General features: G+C 48.6%; 6 protein-coding genes across 6 annotated transcripts; 2 read left to right on the forward strand and 4 right to left on the reverse strand.

Moving 5' to 3' along the window:
- Positions 1–128: 128 nt before the first annotated feature.
- TAF7 (TATA-binding protein-associated factor TAF7) lies at positions 129–1,859 on the reverse strand (the record flags this gene model as incomplete). Its single annotated transcript, NM_212246.1, has 1 exon — positions 129–1,859. The coding sequence occupies one exon, from the start codon at positions 1,857–1,859 to the stop codon at positions 129–131; it is 1,731 nt and encodes a 576-aa protein (NP_986110.1).
- A 386-nt stretch (positions 1,860–2,245) lies between these two features.
- On the forward strand, positions 2,246–3,250 carry MTF1 (RNA polymerase specificity factor; the record flags this gene model as incomplete). Its single annotated transcript, NM_212247.2, has 1 exon — positions 2,246–3,250. One exon carries the CDS (start codon positions 2,246–2,248, stop codon positions 3,248–3,250), a length of 1,005 nt encoding a protein of 334 aa, NP_986111.2.
- A 75-nt stretch (positions 3,251–3,325) lies between these two features.
- AGOS_AFR565C (AFR565Cp) lies at positions 3,326–4,555 on the reverse strand (the record flags this gene model as incomplete). The annotated part of the gene is made up of 1 exon (NM_212248.1): positions 3,326–4,555. The coding sequence occupies one exon, from the start codon at positions 4,553–4,555 to the stop codon at positions 3,326–3,328; it is 1,230 nt and encodes a 409-aa protein (NP_986112.1).
- Positions 4,556–4,811: 256 nt separating this feature from the next.
- Positions 4,812–9,959, reverse strand: RRP5 (Rrp5p; the record flags this gene model as incomplete). Its single annotated transcript, NM_212249.2, has 1 exon — positions 4,812–9,959. The coding sequence occupies one exon, from the start codon at positions 9,957–9,959 to the stop codon at positions 4,812–4,814; it is 5,148 nt and encodes a 1,715-aa protein (NP_986113.2).
- Positions 9,960–10,779: 820 nt separating this feature from the next.
- YPK9 (putative acid anhydride hydrolase) lies at positions 10,780–15,129 on the forward strand (the record flags this gene model as incomplete). The annotated part of the gene is made up of 1 exon (NM_212250.2): positions 10,780–15,129. The coding sequence occupies one exon, from the start codon at positions 10,780–10,782 to the stop codon at positions 15,127–15,129; it is 4,350 nt and encodes a 1,449-aa protein (NP_986114.2).
- A 66-nt stretch (positions 15,130–15,195) lies between these two features.
- AGOS_AFR568C (uncharacterized protein) lies at positions 15,196–16,143 on the reverse strand (the record flags this gene model as incomplete). Its single annotated transcript, NM_212251.2, has 1 exon — positions 15,196–16,143. One exon carries the CDS (start codon positions 16,141–16,143, stop codon positions 15,196–15,198), a length of 948 nt encoding a protein of 315 aa, NP_986115.2.
- Positions 16,144–16,176: the final 33 nt, after the last annotated feature.

Genomic DNA, 16,176 nt, shown 5'->3' on the forward strand with positions numbered 1-16,176 from the left:
TTCGTTTTTTGCAACCCTTGTCCGGCCCAGGAGGCGAGGTCTTGCACTGCGGAAAATTTTTCGGATTTGATCACGTGAGAAGGTAACAGGCTATGATGGCGCAATGAGATGAGAGGTACATAGGCTGTCTAGTCATCGCCCTCTGCGCCGAAGAGCATCATCATGTCCATGTCTTCTTGATCGAGCTCGTCGTCCAGCGCAGAAGTGTGAGTTGTAGCTTGCGCAGGAGTGGCGACTTCTTCGTCGTCGTCCTGGTCGTCGAGGTCTTCTTCGTCGAGTTCGTCTTCGTCTTCGTCGTCATCGAGTTCGTCGTCTTCGTCCGGGCGGGGCGTGCGGTGGGAGGACGTAGCAGGGGATGTTTCGAGGATCTCCTCGTTGGCAAGCAGCTGCTTGCGCTTGATGTCGACCTCCTTCTCGAGCTTGGCGATGCTGTCGACAAAACGGGACTTGAGCAGTGGGTTGGTGGCCTTGGCCAGCTTGTCGCGGTTCTGCTGCAGGATGCTCTCGAGTTCACCCAGCTCGTCGCGCAGCAGCTCGTTGTGCTGGAGGTTCTCGTTGGGCTCTGGCTTGGGGGGCTTCGGCGCGGCGTCGTCTTCGTCGTCGTCATCCTCATCCTCGTCGTCGTCTTCATCGTCTTCATCGTCGCCGTTGTCCTGCTCGACCTCGTCGCCGGCCTCGTCGAGCGGCGCGCCGGCGGCGTCTGCCTCGCTGGGAACCTGCAGAGCCTGCTCCAACTCGAGCTCCAGGTCGTCGTGGTCGTCGTCATCCACACCGAAAAGCACGCTGTCTGTAGAGTGTGCTGGCTGGGCCACGCCTGACGCCGCGGCCTTCTGGGCAAAGTGCGCGAGGTCTATTGTGGACGCACTCTTCTGCAACACGGCGTCCTCGTCCACGAGCTCGTAGGTGAACTCCTCTGCTTCGCCGTCCTGTTTGAGGAGGAACTCGACTGTGCGGTCGACGTAGTCAATCTCGGAGCCGGTCATGCGACGGCGGAAACGGCGGTTGCGCACATTGTAGAGTGGCGCGGTTATGCCGTGCTTGTAGTCGTAGCCCTTTTCAAGGATGGCGTCCATATGCTTACTCTCGGCATCTGTGAGCGAGCCACCCTGGAAGCCCTGGATCATTATCTTACGTGCGTCACAGATCTCCTTCTCGTAGTTCTCGAAGTGTTTCTTGACCAGATCTTCAGTATCTGGCGGCTGCAGGTCAAACACATCCTCTTCGCGGCTAATAAGCGCGACGCACAGGAGCATCTGCGAAACATCGAACGCCTTGAGCATGTTTTTGCGATCTACACTCTTGTTTACCTCGATCACCGTCGGAAGGTTGACAAGCACGGCGCCGTACTGGTGGCCGTTGATGCTCACAACCGCGTGCCGTTCGCCTTTCCACTTGATGCTGATATTAGAATAGTCGCCGCTCTCAATAGAGTTCTTAACGAACTCGGCCTGTAGATCCGGCAAAACGCGAAGGATGATGCCCTCCTCCATCAATGGGTCATCTTCGATATCTGATGCCTCGGAGTCGTACCCCTCGCCAGGTATCCGTGGGGGCTTGACTCTGATACGCGGCGCCTTGGTGAGCGCGCTAGCAGGAACTGACGTAGGAGGTGTGTCCTTCTTGAGATTGAGCTTCAGCTTCACCGGAGCCTTGGGTTCTGGAAGAAGGGGCTCCGAATCCTTCTTCTTGAGCTTGAGCTTGATCTTGGGCGCGTTGTTCGCTGCTTGTGTAGGTGACAGCTGCTTATCCTTCAGCTCATCTGCACCATTCCCTTTTAGTTTTATGCGCTTGGCCTTGCTTCCATCGCCCAGGTCTTCAGGAGAAAGTTTTGGCTTCTTGATCTTTATTATAGGCCCCATTAGACGAGAAAGTGTTTAAGCTGCCTATACTACAACTTGGAGCAATATAAACTGCCTTATCACCTGAGCTTTCTCCGTTGCAGGAGTGTCGTACTTCTCCGCTCGAATGTCATATGACACCCATACATCACATCATAGATGAAGTAAGCTACATTCAGAACGGTCATATCTTATTCGTGGATGTAACTCCTGGGACCCCCTTGACCGGTTGACTGGCTTTAAAAGCTTTTCGCCGGCTCAGGACCTGGTATCCAGGTGCTGTGTCCTTTTCAGTTATGCTCATCGCTATGTAATATGCTCGAAAATTTTTATAAGATGGCGATGAGCACTTCCTAACAGTACCTCTGTCTCCAACAAACTATACCACTACTAGTGCTTGTAGCGTGATGTCATCTGCTTCCAAGTTCAGCAAGCAAAGCTTTCTCGAAGCATGCCTAGCGGTGAAGTTCAGTTATGGACGGACGCTTCTGCACTCTCCCACCGCAATAGAACTGGCTTACAAGAGGTTAAATCTCCAGGAGCACTATGACATGTCAAAGGTGCAGGTGCTGGAGCTATATCCCGGAACTGGGTTACCGAGCTATATCTTCCACGACATCTACAAGCCAAAGCTCCAAGTGCTCATGGAATCGAAGCCGGCGTACGCGAAGGTCATCGAGCAACACCTTACCCTGCTGGATAACATCAAGCTGCACAAAGAGGATCCATATATGTGGGAGTCCTTCGTCTCGCTAATAGACGAAAAGAAGATCATGCAGCCGGAGGTACAGACTAGGGACCATATCCACGATAGTTTTATAGTCATGGGTAATCTCACAGACAAACGTGGCGAGCAACTGTACATGCAGTACCTGCAGTGCATCGCGAATAAAAACTGGATGCAGCGGTTCGGCCTTGTCAGAATGCTGTTTTGGGTGCCTCAGACCACTGCAATTAAGCTTCTGAGCCCATGCGGCTTTAAATCGCGTTCCCGCTGTTCTGTTATTACAGAGGCTGTTACCGACACGAGATTGATAGCCACGACACCTGACAACCTTGCGTCTTTTGGTCCTGGTGTTCTGGATAAATACGACCCACTGATCCTACCCGAAGACAAAACGGACTACGCACTTCTGGAAGTATTGCCTCTGAACCACAATATGGAGCTGGAATATTGGGACTACTGTATGCAACGGCTACTGGTGTGTAAATCAACGCCGCTGGAAGATATTCTCGAGGTATTAGGCCATGGTGCAAGCGATTTCCTCAAGTGTAGGATTGACCCAGAGCTTTTGAAGAAGAAGCCAATGCAGCTTACAAACCAGGAGTTTACAAAAATAGCTTCATTGTATGCCTTGTGGCCATTCAAACCATCGATTTATGACTTTTATGATCCGTCCGATGACCAATGAGAATGGACAGTCTACACATGATAAAGATGCGTATAGAAAGCTCTACAACCTTGTAAATAACACCAGTGGATCCTGTCAATAGTCCAACCCCCGGACGTGGTTTTCCTTGTATCCTTGCTCTTGCATTAGCTGAATGCACCTATCCCGCGTGATCCACCCAAGTCCTGGAACAAAGATTCTACGGAAAGCTTTCCCATTGTGATCATAAAGGGATATACGACTAAAATCAACTGGCTGTGTCTGCAATGGTGTCAAGCACACTTGCGTAGGCGCAGTCGCTTTCTCTGGCGCCGGTGAAGCATGCGATTTTCCGCGATTGACATAATCACGCCATTTTTGGACACCTTCTTTAGTCGTCATATCAAACACAAGACCTTTTTCCTTGCAATTGATTATGACCCTATTTTTGGCTTGCACGACAGGTTGGCTACTCTTGTTTGCTACTTGTGCAGTAGGCTCTGAAGATATCACTTGCTTTGCAATGTTCGTCGAGGGCTCCTCTGGCGATGCATTTTCAGGCTCTGCAGAGGGGGCCTTTGGTCGGCCGTTTGCGTCAGACTTGTACAATGACTTGCGGTTCTTTGGAAGCTCTGTGGGCTTCTTCTCTCTAGTTAGTGTTGCGCTGTTCACCTTCGATGGCGTCTCGCTGATCCCAGGCGAATCAAGTGGCTCGAAATCTGTCGAACGTCTGCGCCTGAAAAGTGTGCCGCTGAACAAGTACACTTGGAAGGTAAGTATACCCAATACAACCACAAACTTTAGCATATCGTATAACTTTGCAATAAGCCTGCTCAAAAGGAACTGAGGCTTTACTACACCTATCTTGCTGCCGAACTGCATGACAGCTCCACAACGTTGGACACCCGCCAACAACTGCTCCTTAGTGACTCCCTCCTGTGACCCGATCATGTATCCCACATTGGCTAAACATTGCTGGTAGCGGTCGCCGCCATCCTTTCCAAACCGTAGCTGCGCATCAAGTGACGCTGCAGATGCAAACCCATCGTAGCAGAACTGCATTGGCAAGCTCGTGCTCTTTAGACACGTGCTAAAGTTATCAAACCCGACAAGTGCACTGGTAACACCAGCTGCGGTAATTCCGTACTCTCCTGCTGCAGGACTGCCCCCGCTGCCATGCGATCTGGCGAACCATGAGAGCAAGATCCCGCTCGCAAATGAGATCAACAGATACGTGTACTGGCTCCTTGTAGGCGACCTTTGCGACATGGTAGTAATGTATTTCTGAATGCTTAATTGAGAATAATGATCACCTTCTGAATTGTACAACGTTTTGTGCAAGTTCATGTTTTCTTAGCGGACGTTATTACTTGGGATGAACCTCAGCGGCTCTGACCTTATAAGATATTGACACAATAAGTCGATCCAGGTCACTTTATATGTACAAATTCTTTTATAAGCGCCTCTAAGACCAACGTTTTTGTATAGTTATGTAAGTCTACTAGGCGTTGAGAGATTGGCGCCACTTCATAGGTTTTTGTGGTATGTGCTCGAAGGTCTAGTTAGGGAAAATCTAATATACAGATGTGGAGATGCGACGTCGCTATTCGGCGTCGGGAACGGAGTCATGCTTCCGAACGTAGTCAGCCGCTCTAGCCTTGATATATTCGACGCCGCGTTGGTCGTCGGTGGATTCTGCAAGCTGGAGCCACTTATTAAAGAAGAACTTTGCCTGTTTGCGAGAAAGCTTAGCGACTAAAACACGCTCAAAGAGCGCATCAGCGCGAGCGCGGTTAGAGGATTTGATCTCCTGGTCCAAATAAACGTTCCAGATATCAATGCGCTTAGGTGCGTCAGCAAGAAGACCCTCGAATAGAGCGCGGCCCTGCTCAGGGTCGCCCTTCGCAAATTCTAACTGCGCAAACTTACGCACAACGTCGATGTGGCTGCGGCGAGGAAGTGACTTGAGAGCCTGCGCAAGCACGGCGCGGGCCTCGTCGGGCTGCTCATGGGTCAACAAGAACTCACCCCAGGAGACCCACAAGGAGACATTCTCTGAGCCGAACTTCTTGGCAGCGGCTTTGTAGAGCTCGACTGCCTTGTCATCCTTGCTGCTCATGGCATAGATGGAAATGAGCTTCATGTGGATGGTGTATGCGTCCATATATTGACAGGCTCTGCGGAATACGTCCTCAAGCGTTTCGTCAGTGCCGAAGGTGTTCTCCAAGTTGAGCATCGCAATCCAGATGTTGAGCTTCTCGTGCTCTTCGCGGAAGCTGATCGTCTTTAGCGCACGTTCTGCAAGCTCGCGTGCCTTTTCAACCTCACTCAGTTGCAGCTGGAAGGCCATGTAGTTCATCCAGATAACGGAAGAGTTTGGATTACCCATTATTAGGCGTTCAAAGTCACCAACCGACTCTGGGGCTTTCGTGTTGATGTCGACAGTCCTGTCGATCACTGCAGCGTGACGCTTTTTATTCTTCTTCGCCTTCTTGGAGGTGAAGTCTTCATCCTCACTGGACTCCTCATTGTCTTCCCTGTTCTGGTCTAGAATACTGGCAGTCCAATCAAAGCCAGCACTTAATGATAGACCAGTCGGAACAGCCTCCTTGTGTGCTTTAGAGGACGTTTCGTGCGAAGGAGCATCAGCAGGGGTATGCTCATATTCGATATCTTCCATGGCTTCGTCCTCATCGCTAGCTTCGCCATTAATTTCTTCACCATTAGCTTCTTCGATAGACTCCGCAGGTTCCGCTTCATCCTCGTCATCGTGGGCCTTCTGGAAATAAGAAGCCTTCAGACCCAATGATACTTGGTTCTTCTCTGGGTTTGTCTTGAGGATGATGGCCTTAACCTTGTCTCCCTCCCCAAATAACAAACTTAGATCATCAATCTTCGAGTCAGAGATTTCCGACTTATGAGCCAAGCCTGTTACATTCAACGTATTATGCAGCTTCACAAACACGCCAAAGTCTGTGACATTCTTAACAGATCCATCAAAAATGTCGCCAGACTTTAAATCTGCGTATGACTTAAGGATCTTCAGCTCGCCATTGACCTCAGATTCCTTCATTGTTAGCAAAATGCGAGAGTCACTCTCACAGTTAACTACTTTTCCGGTGATAGGCTGCATGGTCTTGTAGAACTTCTTCCATTCTTTAATGTAAGCATCGGTAAGTTTGCTCACAGGCACAAACGCCTGCAATGTTCTACTCAAGTAGACAAAAATACCCTTATCAGTGACAGACTTAATGAAGCCGCGGACAACATCCCCCTGCTTCAAGTCCTTGTGAGACAAAATGTAACGATCCGTGGCGTCTTCAGTCCGCAATGAGAGATTGATCTTTTTGTTCTCTACATCCACACCCACCACAGAGGCCAAAATCATCGATCCAATTTTGTCCTCATATACCGATCTGAGTGATAAAGAGAACTCGTTCAAGGCATCAGTCACAAATGCAACACCGGTTAACCTATTGCCCAAATCTAAGAGCAAGTAGCTGTCGGCTACCTTAACGATCCTCGCAGGAAGCTTATCAGCGACCTTTATATCCTTTATGTCAGTGATAGCGTGCTTTCTTGCCGAGACACTAACTATCTTATGAGCAGGATCGAGTTCCTTCACCTTCACCTTTAGGGCGCATCCTAGAGGGAAACTTTCATCCAAATTGCCTGTAAAGACTGAGCCATCATCAGATAACTCAAAGTCTGGAATCTTCGCCTTCAAGGCAGGAGATAGAGTTAACCAAATAAAACCCTTCGCGAAGTTATTCACAAAACCAATTAACTCGTCACCGTTCTTCATGCCGCTGAATTCAATCGGCTGGTATGCACCTTTCAAGGCGGATTTCTTTGCCGAAAGCTCCAAGACGGTATTCACGCCCGTTCTATGAGAGATTGGTAGAAATTTGTGCGTCTTAGAGTCGTGGAAACCAATCACCTTCACATCAATCACATCACCACTTTTGAACTTAGCCAATGGTTCCTTAGGGTTCTCAATCTCCTCAAATGTGTCATAGATCTCAGATGCATCGACACGCCCGTGCAGGTTATCAGCCAAAACAACATTTAGCTGTGTTTTCTTGACAGATTTCACACGCGCCTTGGTGACAGTACCGACGGAATATTGCGAGATAATTTTAACGGAAGCATCCACCGGGTTCACAGCAGCGACATCGTGGTTAGAGTCCTCCTTCTTGTTCGAAGTCTGAGGGGGGCTCATCGTCAATAGAAACCTTTCATTTTCCTCGTCCGTTCTAAGCAGGTAGACAGTGACGGATTGGTTAATGTAAAACTTCTTGAAAATGTCGACATCTCTACTCTCAGTGGCATAGCTTGGCAAAACAAGTCCAACAAACTTACCTGTAAATGCAACAAAAATACCCCTGTCCGAAATAGATTTGACATACCCATGCATTGGTGTGTTGGGGTCTTTGTCCTTGATATCCACGAATGTGAGTGGAAGGATGTCCTTAGAGGCATCTTTTATTAGAGATTTCTTACAAGACATGTTGAAAACACGAGTTTTCACGTCCTTGTCCATGACAACACCCTGTAGAGATGAACCAATCCTCAACTTCTTCAAAAGAGCTCTGTTTTGTTCCAGTTTAGAATCAGAGAGATGGCCCACATAAATGACACCTCTTAGCCCAACATCATTGAGTTCCACCACGACAGAATCCTTGGTCTTCTCGACCACGGTAACATCAACTATGGATCTCCCAACAACTAGGTCATTAATAGCAGCTTTCTGTTTTTCAGAATCTTCTGACGAGACTTTGCGCGTCACTATGACCTTGGATTGTTTGGCAACATGCTCAAGCACTTTCACAACCACAGTCTGGCCAAGTCTCAAGTGGTCTTGGGCTCTCTGGACAAATGCCTCAGAAATCTCTTTATTTGGCAAAAATGCCTTCAAGTTACCTAGAAAGGTAACCACACATCCACTAGGCTTAAAGCTTTCAACCGTAGCTAGGGTCTTCCCATCTTCCTCAGCAAGCTTTGCTATTTGCTCAAAATCGGATACTAGGGGGATGTCAGAGTCATTCGCTGATACCAAAGATTTTTTTAGTGTTACGTAGACACGGCCTTTGTTATCAACGTGAAGCACTCTTCCCTTTACCTTAGAACCAATTTTGAACTTTCTCTCAGGATAGACCAGCCTAATATCAGAAATATGAAGAGGCGCAACGAACGCCTTGAATTGGCCATCAAAGAGACTTAGTTCAATACCATTCCCCGAAACAGCAGTAATCTCACAACCAGATAGAATTGTTCCCACAGGAATATCTGCTGATCTCAGGTATGGCTTTGCTAGTAGTTTAGGATCTGAAGTCAGCTGGTAATATCCATCCACAGTGTTATATCCGGTCACCCTAGCTTTGACTGCCTCCTGAGTAATAGCATCCCCTGCCTTCGATATGTGTATTTGACCGATGCGTTCATCTGAGAGGGAAACGTACAAGTACTGTGAGTCTCTGCCCAACAACTTACAATTGTCAAAGACATAGCCAACAGGGAATGCATGCATTGCTTCTGTTTCTAGCAGGTTGCGCTCCAAAGATAAAATGTGGGGCAGAGCAGAAACTAGGATAACTTTGTTACCTTGTTTGGTTCTCAAGGTGGCAATTATCCGAACCTTAATGTTCGAGCCTATAGCGTACTTGTGCTTCATGTCTGTGACTGAAAACACCCGAGCCTGAGACTCGCTAAGGAATCCATCAAGTACACCAAACGCTTTGCCTATGATTCCATGATTTGTTATCTTTTCGCAGAGAAAGTCAATCGTGTGCCCCGGTATCACAGCATCTACTGAAGATATCTGCGACACCTTTGAGTTCTTTGCCGTAAATTCGAAGTTGACAGTCGCAGTGCGATCGCCACGTTTGGTTATGTTTGCCAAAAATACGGAACCAGGCATGACATCACCCATTTTGGAGAGATCCTTGTTAGAAATAAACCCCGTGACATCCTGTACACCCAAGTCCAATAGCGCGCCATGGTCTTCTATACTCTTCACCGCGCATTGTACAGTTGTGTGCTTTGCCAGATCCTCAGTTTCGAATAGGTTCACCTTTGAAGGCTCAATCGATAGCTCAATTCTACTGTTCTTCTTCTTCTGGCTGTCTAATGCACTGTTTTTAACGACGACGCATCTCAGCCACTGTCCAAGTGTGAAATACTTGGAGAGCTCTGGCAGCTCCGTGATGGTGTGCGGCTTGTCCCTCTGCTCATCATCGGAATCGTCGTCCTCGTCCTCAGACCCACTGTCCATTGACTGATCTAGCTGTTCTAGCAAGGAGGTGAAAGGAGCAGAAATATTCGTCAACGGTACATAGCCGCGCAGCCCATCAGTCAGCGCAATGCACAGATCGGTGCGGTTGACCCCGCACAGCTGTCCCAGCAGCACGGTACCAGATGTTAGGCCTTTGAATGAAAGATGCTCGACTATGTCCGTGCGGTCCTCTTTACCAGCGACCGCATCCTCCTTGGATGCCTTGCTGGTCTTTTTCTTCTTCCGAGGTCTTTCTTCTGCCGGCTTGCCGTCATCCCTACCGAAGAGCACATCACTGGCTGCCTCGTTAGCCACCTGTTTCAGCTCGAGTGGTGTCAAGGCCGAGGCACCACCACGAGGAAATGCAACATCACCACCGGACGCCAGCACCGACTTCGACGCCATTTGCCGCCCGGCTGCCTCCTCGGGCCGCTGCTCATTGTTCAACTTCCTCTTGTTCACGCTACCAGTTCCCATACTATTTCTAGACTCCTTCTAGTAAGCCCCAAAAACCTACGCTCTACCAGCTTATCTTACAAGCTCCTGTACAGTGCTAGACAGACAGTACACTGAAATATAAACCAGTATCACCGAGCGAGACACACTAGTACTGTAGGCAGCTCATCTCATCGCAGGTAGCAAAGGTGAAAAATCCTGAAAATTTTTCAGATATAAAAAGAAACGGTAAACGTCTCATTTCAGACGTTAGTGACGCGCGAATGACAGCGCCAATCCGATCCCAGCGGAGACGCAAGCAAGGCAACTTGCCCAGTAAACAGACTCGGGTCTGAAGATACCGTAGATGAGTCTATCGCACATGTTTTTGTTTGTGTATTAGCCGCAATTGGCTACGCGTGTGTACGGTCGAGCTACTTTTAAAGCCGTGGCGGCTCTAAATTCGAGGGTAGAGTATACATAGCATGGTTTAATCCTTCTAGTATCGACCACATTTCTAGTGTGGAATATTTGCTTTATTTATATGCGGTCTAACTTTCTGTTTATAGGTTAGCCGCGACATCAACCTTCAGTTTCAACCCGAAAGTTGGAAGATACTACCAAACACTAAAATACAGCGAAATAAACATAAAGCAAAAAGATAATCAAATACAGATGCCAGCCACAGTGGCCAAGCTAGAGGTTATTTGTAGCCTGAAGGACCGATCTGGATGCGGCCTTGTTGTATGGAAACATCACGTGATCAATACATGGAAACAAAATTTTGTATGATAAAAAGTGCTCCTTAGGTTTTCAGTCGACTGCTATTCCGGGTCCACAAGGACGTTGAAGAGCGTTGGAAATGTCGTTTGATTCCAGGAACGCTGGGTCATTCAGCTCGAACAATGCTAGGTTCAGAGCTTCGTTTTCCTCAACGAAGACAACTTCCAGCTCGAACACTATGACCTCTTCAACGATTCTAGAGCAACGAAATTCCGAAGCGTATGCGGGAGCATCTTTTGAGGCTGTACCGAGCTCTATCGTCTCATTTCACCATCCGCATTCATACAGGTCGGGTGCGTTTGGCAGCGTGGATATGCTTGAGCGGAGTCGCCGGAATACTGGTTCAGAATCTGTTCTACTCTCACCTGTGAGGTCGCGGACTTCTGAAATCTCTCGGACACCTTCCCGGGCGACACACTTCCGGTTCTTTTCGGAGCAGCAGCTTGAAAATGCAGAGGGTGCAGCCTCTACGTTGGAGTATACGGACTATGACACCGACTGGGATGCAACTCCAGCGTATGAACAAGAGCGGCTTCACATGAACCCTCGCTCTTCGCGCTCGTCCTTGAGAAACGGTAGTGTTGGTCGCGGCCCCAGCTCCACTCGGGCACAGTCTATTCAGTCATATGGTGCGATGGATAACCACAGGGGCCGTGCGCCATACGATGGCGGCTCACCGCGTTCTTCTAGCAGCTCGTCGCAATACACGTTCCGTGAACGGATACCGATAGAGGTCGAGGAAGAAGTAGGGTCCGTAGAATTGGCAGATGATAATATTTCGAGCGGTCACAGCGATGCGGAGAGCGAAGATGGACTACTCAACGATGATAATAGATTTACAATAGATGAAGTTTCTGAACCGCAGTACGTGAGCGGCAAAAAGGCCTACCATGCGGAGTATCTCAAGCCGCGCTATCATGATAGATTTTACCCGAGAAACGTACCGCATCTACATATGCAGAGATTTTACATTGCAGAAGAGGATATGGTCGTGGGTATTGCCGGCTACAGGACATCTGCATGGAAGACTTATATCTACAATATTTTTTGCTGTTTGACTTTGGGCATGCTCTATATACTTTGCAAATGGATTCCACGTTATAAGGTGAAGTTTTGTGGATCGAAAACGTTTTTGGGCAAAGCAGAATGGGTTGTTGTTGAGAACCAATATAGCGAGCTTTCGATCATCAACGTGAAGAGAATTTGGTATAACCGGCCCCTAAGTACTGTTTTGCCGTTGAAGAGGGGGTTGCTGAACTCAAGGCACTATCATCATGAGAGTGAAGAAAATCCGAACATTCCGATATTAATATCCTTTGAATACAGGTATTTAACACTGATTTACTCGCCTCTCACCGATATCTTCCAGACAAATACGAATTGGGCGGATCCAGACTGGACTGATCTCAGCTTGGTTTCGAGAGGGTTGCCTAACAATATACATGAAGATAGAATGATAGCATTCGGCAAGAATAGTATCAACTTACGCCAAAAGACAACTTCACAAATTCTTTTTGACGAAGCACTACATCCGTTCTACATTTTCCAAATCTTTTCGATTATACTTTGGATGTTTGACGCATATTACTATTACGCCACTTGTATTTTCATTATTTCCGTCCTTTCAGTTATAGACACTCTAGTTGAAACCAAGCAGTCGTCCGAACGCTTATCAGAACTCTCTCAGTTCTATTGTGATGTTCGTGTCTACCGGGATGGCTTTTGGAGCCAGGTACCTTCTTCAGACTTGGTCCCGGGTGATATTTACGAACTAACTGATCCATCATTAAGCCTTCTTCCCTGCGATTCCATCTTAATATCTGGTGATTGCCTTGTTAACGAATCCATGTTGACCGGGGAATCTGTTCCTGTTTCTAAGGTGGCGGCAACGAGGGAGACTATGTTACAGTTATTGGATGATTTCATGGATACCCAGCTTTCTAGCTTTGTTTCGAAATCCTTCCTTTTCAACGGTACCAAACTAATAAGAGTTCGTGCAACTGCAGGTCAGTCGATTGCGCTTGGAATGGTTGCACGGACGGGATTCTCCACTACAAAAGGTTCGTTAGTGCGTTCTATGGTCTTTCCAAAGCCAACAGGTTTTAAGTTTTATGAGGATTCATTCAAATATATTGGATATATTAGTATCATAGCACTTTTCGGGTTTGCTGTCAGCTTTATCCAATTTTTACGACTAGGCTTGGACAAAAGAACGATGATTTTGCGAGCTTTGGATATTATCACTGTTGTTGTCCCACCGGCCTTACCAGCGTCTCTCTCGATTGGTACAGGATTTGCGTTGAATAGACTCAAGAAAAAAGGCATATTCTGCATTTCACCTACACGAGTAAATGTTGGGGGAAAGATAGATGTAATGTGTTTTGATAAGACTGGGACCTTGACTGAGGATGGCCTAGACGTCTTAGGGGTACATGTTGTCCAGCCTTTACAACAAGAAATGAAAATCAGCAAACTAGTTACTGATGTGAAGGATTTACTCCAAAGTTTGTCCTTGTCCGACTGTGTGTCAACCCGTGACATGAAAGCTAAAAACTTTTTGGTCTCTCTCTTGACTTGCCACTCTTTGCGGATGGTTGATGGTGAGCTATTGGGCGATCCCCTTGATTTCAAGATGTTCCAATTTACCAAGTGGTCGTACGAGGAAGAAACTGCTAATCGCAAGTTTCATTCTTTATATGAGGAGAGACATGATGGTAGTACGTTGCCTGAAAATAGCAGTATTGCACCGGCTATCGTCCATCCGTCAGGCAATGATGGCTTCATAGAAAGTGATCCTTCAAATGTTATTGGAATTGTGAGAAGTTTCGAGTTTTTATCAAACTTGCGCAGGATGAGTGTCATCGTAAAACCATTCAGCGAGAATGTGTTTATGTCTTTCACAAAGGGCGCGCCAGAGGTGATTTTTGAGCTCTGTAGCAAACAGACCTTGCCATTGGACTACGAAGCGCTTTTGCACCATTATACACATAATGGCTACCGAGTCATCGCATGCGCGGGGAAAAAGCTCACAAGACAGTCATGGCTTTACTCTCAAAAAGTCAGCCGGGAGGAAATTGAGTCCAACTTGGAATTTTTGGGCTTCATTATATTTGAGAATAAATTGAAGGGCACTACCAAAGAGACATTGGAATCGTTGCATCGCGCAGATATTCGTACAATTATGTGTACAGGGGACAACGTCTTAACGGCCATTTCTGTTGGTCGTGAGGCTGGTTTGGTTGAGTCACCTAGAGTTTTTGTCTCTGTGATAAATGATATAGATACATCGCAGGAAGGAGATATCATCACATGGCAAAATGTTGCCAATTCATCCGATACATTGGATAGCGTAACACTGCGGCCGCTTTCAGGTGACACCGATGACTACACATTGGCTGTTACAGGCGAAGTGTTTCGCCTTCTATTTAAAACGGACAAATCTCAAATAGAAGAAGTGATCAACAACATACTTCTAAAGACATCAATATACGCCCGCATGTCTCCGGATGAAAAACATGAATTGGTTGAGAGGTTGCAGTCCATTGGATACCAGGTTGGCTTCTGCGGCGATGGTGCGAATGACTGTGGTGCCCTTAAAGCGGCCGACATTGGTATATCTCTATCCGAAGCGGAGGCATCTGTTGCTGCGCCATTTACATCCCGCTTGTTTGAAATCAGCTGTGTTTTGGACGTAATGAAAGAAGGCCGTGCCGCGTTGGTCACGTCCTTCGCCTGTTTCCAATACATGAGCTTATATTCTGCCACACAGTTTGTTACAATATTGATCTTGTACAGCCGTGGATCTAACTTAGGGGACTTCCAGTTTTTGTACATCGACCTCTTCTTGATCGTGCCGCTAGCGGTGTTCATGTCCTGGTCGAAGCCCTATGAAGTATTGGCCAAAAAGCGGCCAACCGCCAATTTGGTTTCTCCGAAGATATTGATTCCTTTGCTCGTGCACATCGTGATTTTGTTCGTGTTTCAGCTTGTCCCGTGGCTCGCAGTCCAGCATATGAAGTGGTACCGGCAGCCAGTCGTCGGCGACGACGAACATGTGGCCTCCAGCGACAACACTATCCTTTTCTTTGTCTCCAACTTCCAGTACATCCTGGTCGCAGTCGTGCTTTCGGTAGGTCCGCCCTACCGCGAGCCTATGTCGAAAAATGTTGGCTTTATTGCAGACGTCCTCGTGTCGCTTGTCGCGTCGTGTAGGATCATGTTCCTCTCGCCGGACTCGACCTTGGGCCGTCTCTTCCAGCTCACCGAAGCGTCTCATCCATTCTGCCTCTTGATTATAGGCTGGGTGTTCCTCAACTACTACGCCCAGCTCTACATCCCTCCTGCATTCAAAACGCTTTTCAAAAAGAAGCGCAGTTCTAAAAAGTACAAAAACATCTTGCTGGACTACCAGCGGCTAGCTACTGCCTAATGTCCTCATGTAATGTATTTAAATGACTTACTATAGACAAACCGCAACCTGCGTCCCGTACCTGGTCTAAAATTCACCTTCACCCCGCGAGCTTGCCGCGCGCAAGGAAAGAAAAATGTTCCACAGCACGCCAACTGAGGAGCTGAAGGGCACCTGCAGGCTTTTCGGGATTACAAGAAAGTTGAGAAATTGCACCAACGGCCACACTGCGTAGTTGCAGCCCAGCGTGCTGACATACACACGCTGGATTTTGAGCGCAAACGTCTCCTCGGTGCCGCCCTCTATAACGTAGTTGGAGTACCAGAAAAAGCAATATAGAGACAGCGGCGAGTACAGCAACTGGTCCGAAAGCACCCGCTCCAGCACCTGTACCACCGTTGGGTCGTCTGTATACAGGTAGTTTAGAAGCCGGTACCACGGTACCTGGAAGTTGGCCATCACCGCGCCCCACAGCATGAAGCAGCCCCAGCGATAAAAGTCGAACCGCCGAGGCTCCTCTTCAACCCACACACCCTCAGATTCGGTCATGTGACTCTCCGGCCGAGGTCCGTAGTCGCTGAACGCGCGCAGCTCGTCCTCCTCGTCCAGCCGCACCGGCGGCTGCGGCCGCAACTGAACCAGCAGCTCGCGGGTCGCGGCCAGCGGGCCGCCTGCGCGTGAGGCCTCGGTAGCCGCGCAAGCGAGACCCTGCGCGGCGCAGTCTGACAGCCCGAACAGAAGCACGTTCGAGCAGTAGGTCGCAACCAGCACCGACCGCTCGTAGAGCCACCCGTAGACGCGCGTCAACAGGGCCACTAGCATCAGCGTCGCGCCGCCGACCGCCCAGTACGTCGGCGGAACGCCGAGCAGGTGCATCCGGTGCGCACGTGCGCCCGCCTGCGCCAGCATCTCGCGGAACCGCCCTTCGTCGCCAAGCGGTAGTGCCATGCGCGCTGGCGGCGCGGAGGCCGCGACAACCCTGCCACATATACACCACTTGCTGCCGTAAGCTGCGACTGCCACCCGTACATTCATAGATGGCTGCCGCCGCGGGTTTCCGCGGCCTGC

The sequence above is a fragment of the Eremothecium gossypii genome, chromosome VI (assembly GCF_000091025.4).
Source record: "Eremothecium gossypii ATCC 10895 chromosome VI, complete sequence".
NCBI lineage: Eukaryota > Fungi > Ascomycota > Saccharomycetes > Saccharomycetales > Saccharomycetaceae > Eremothecium > Eremothecium gossypii.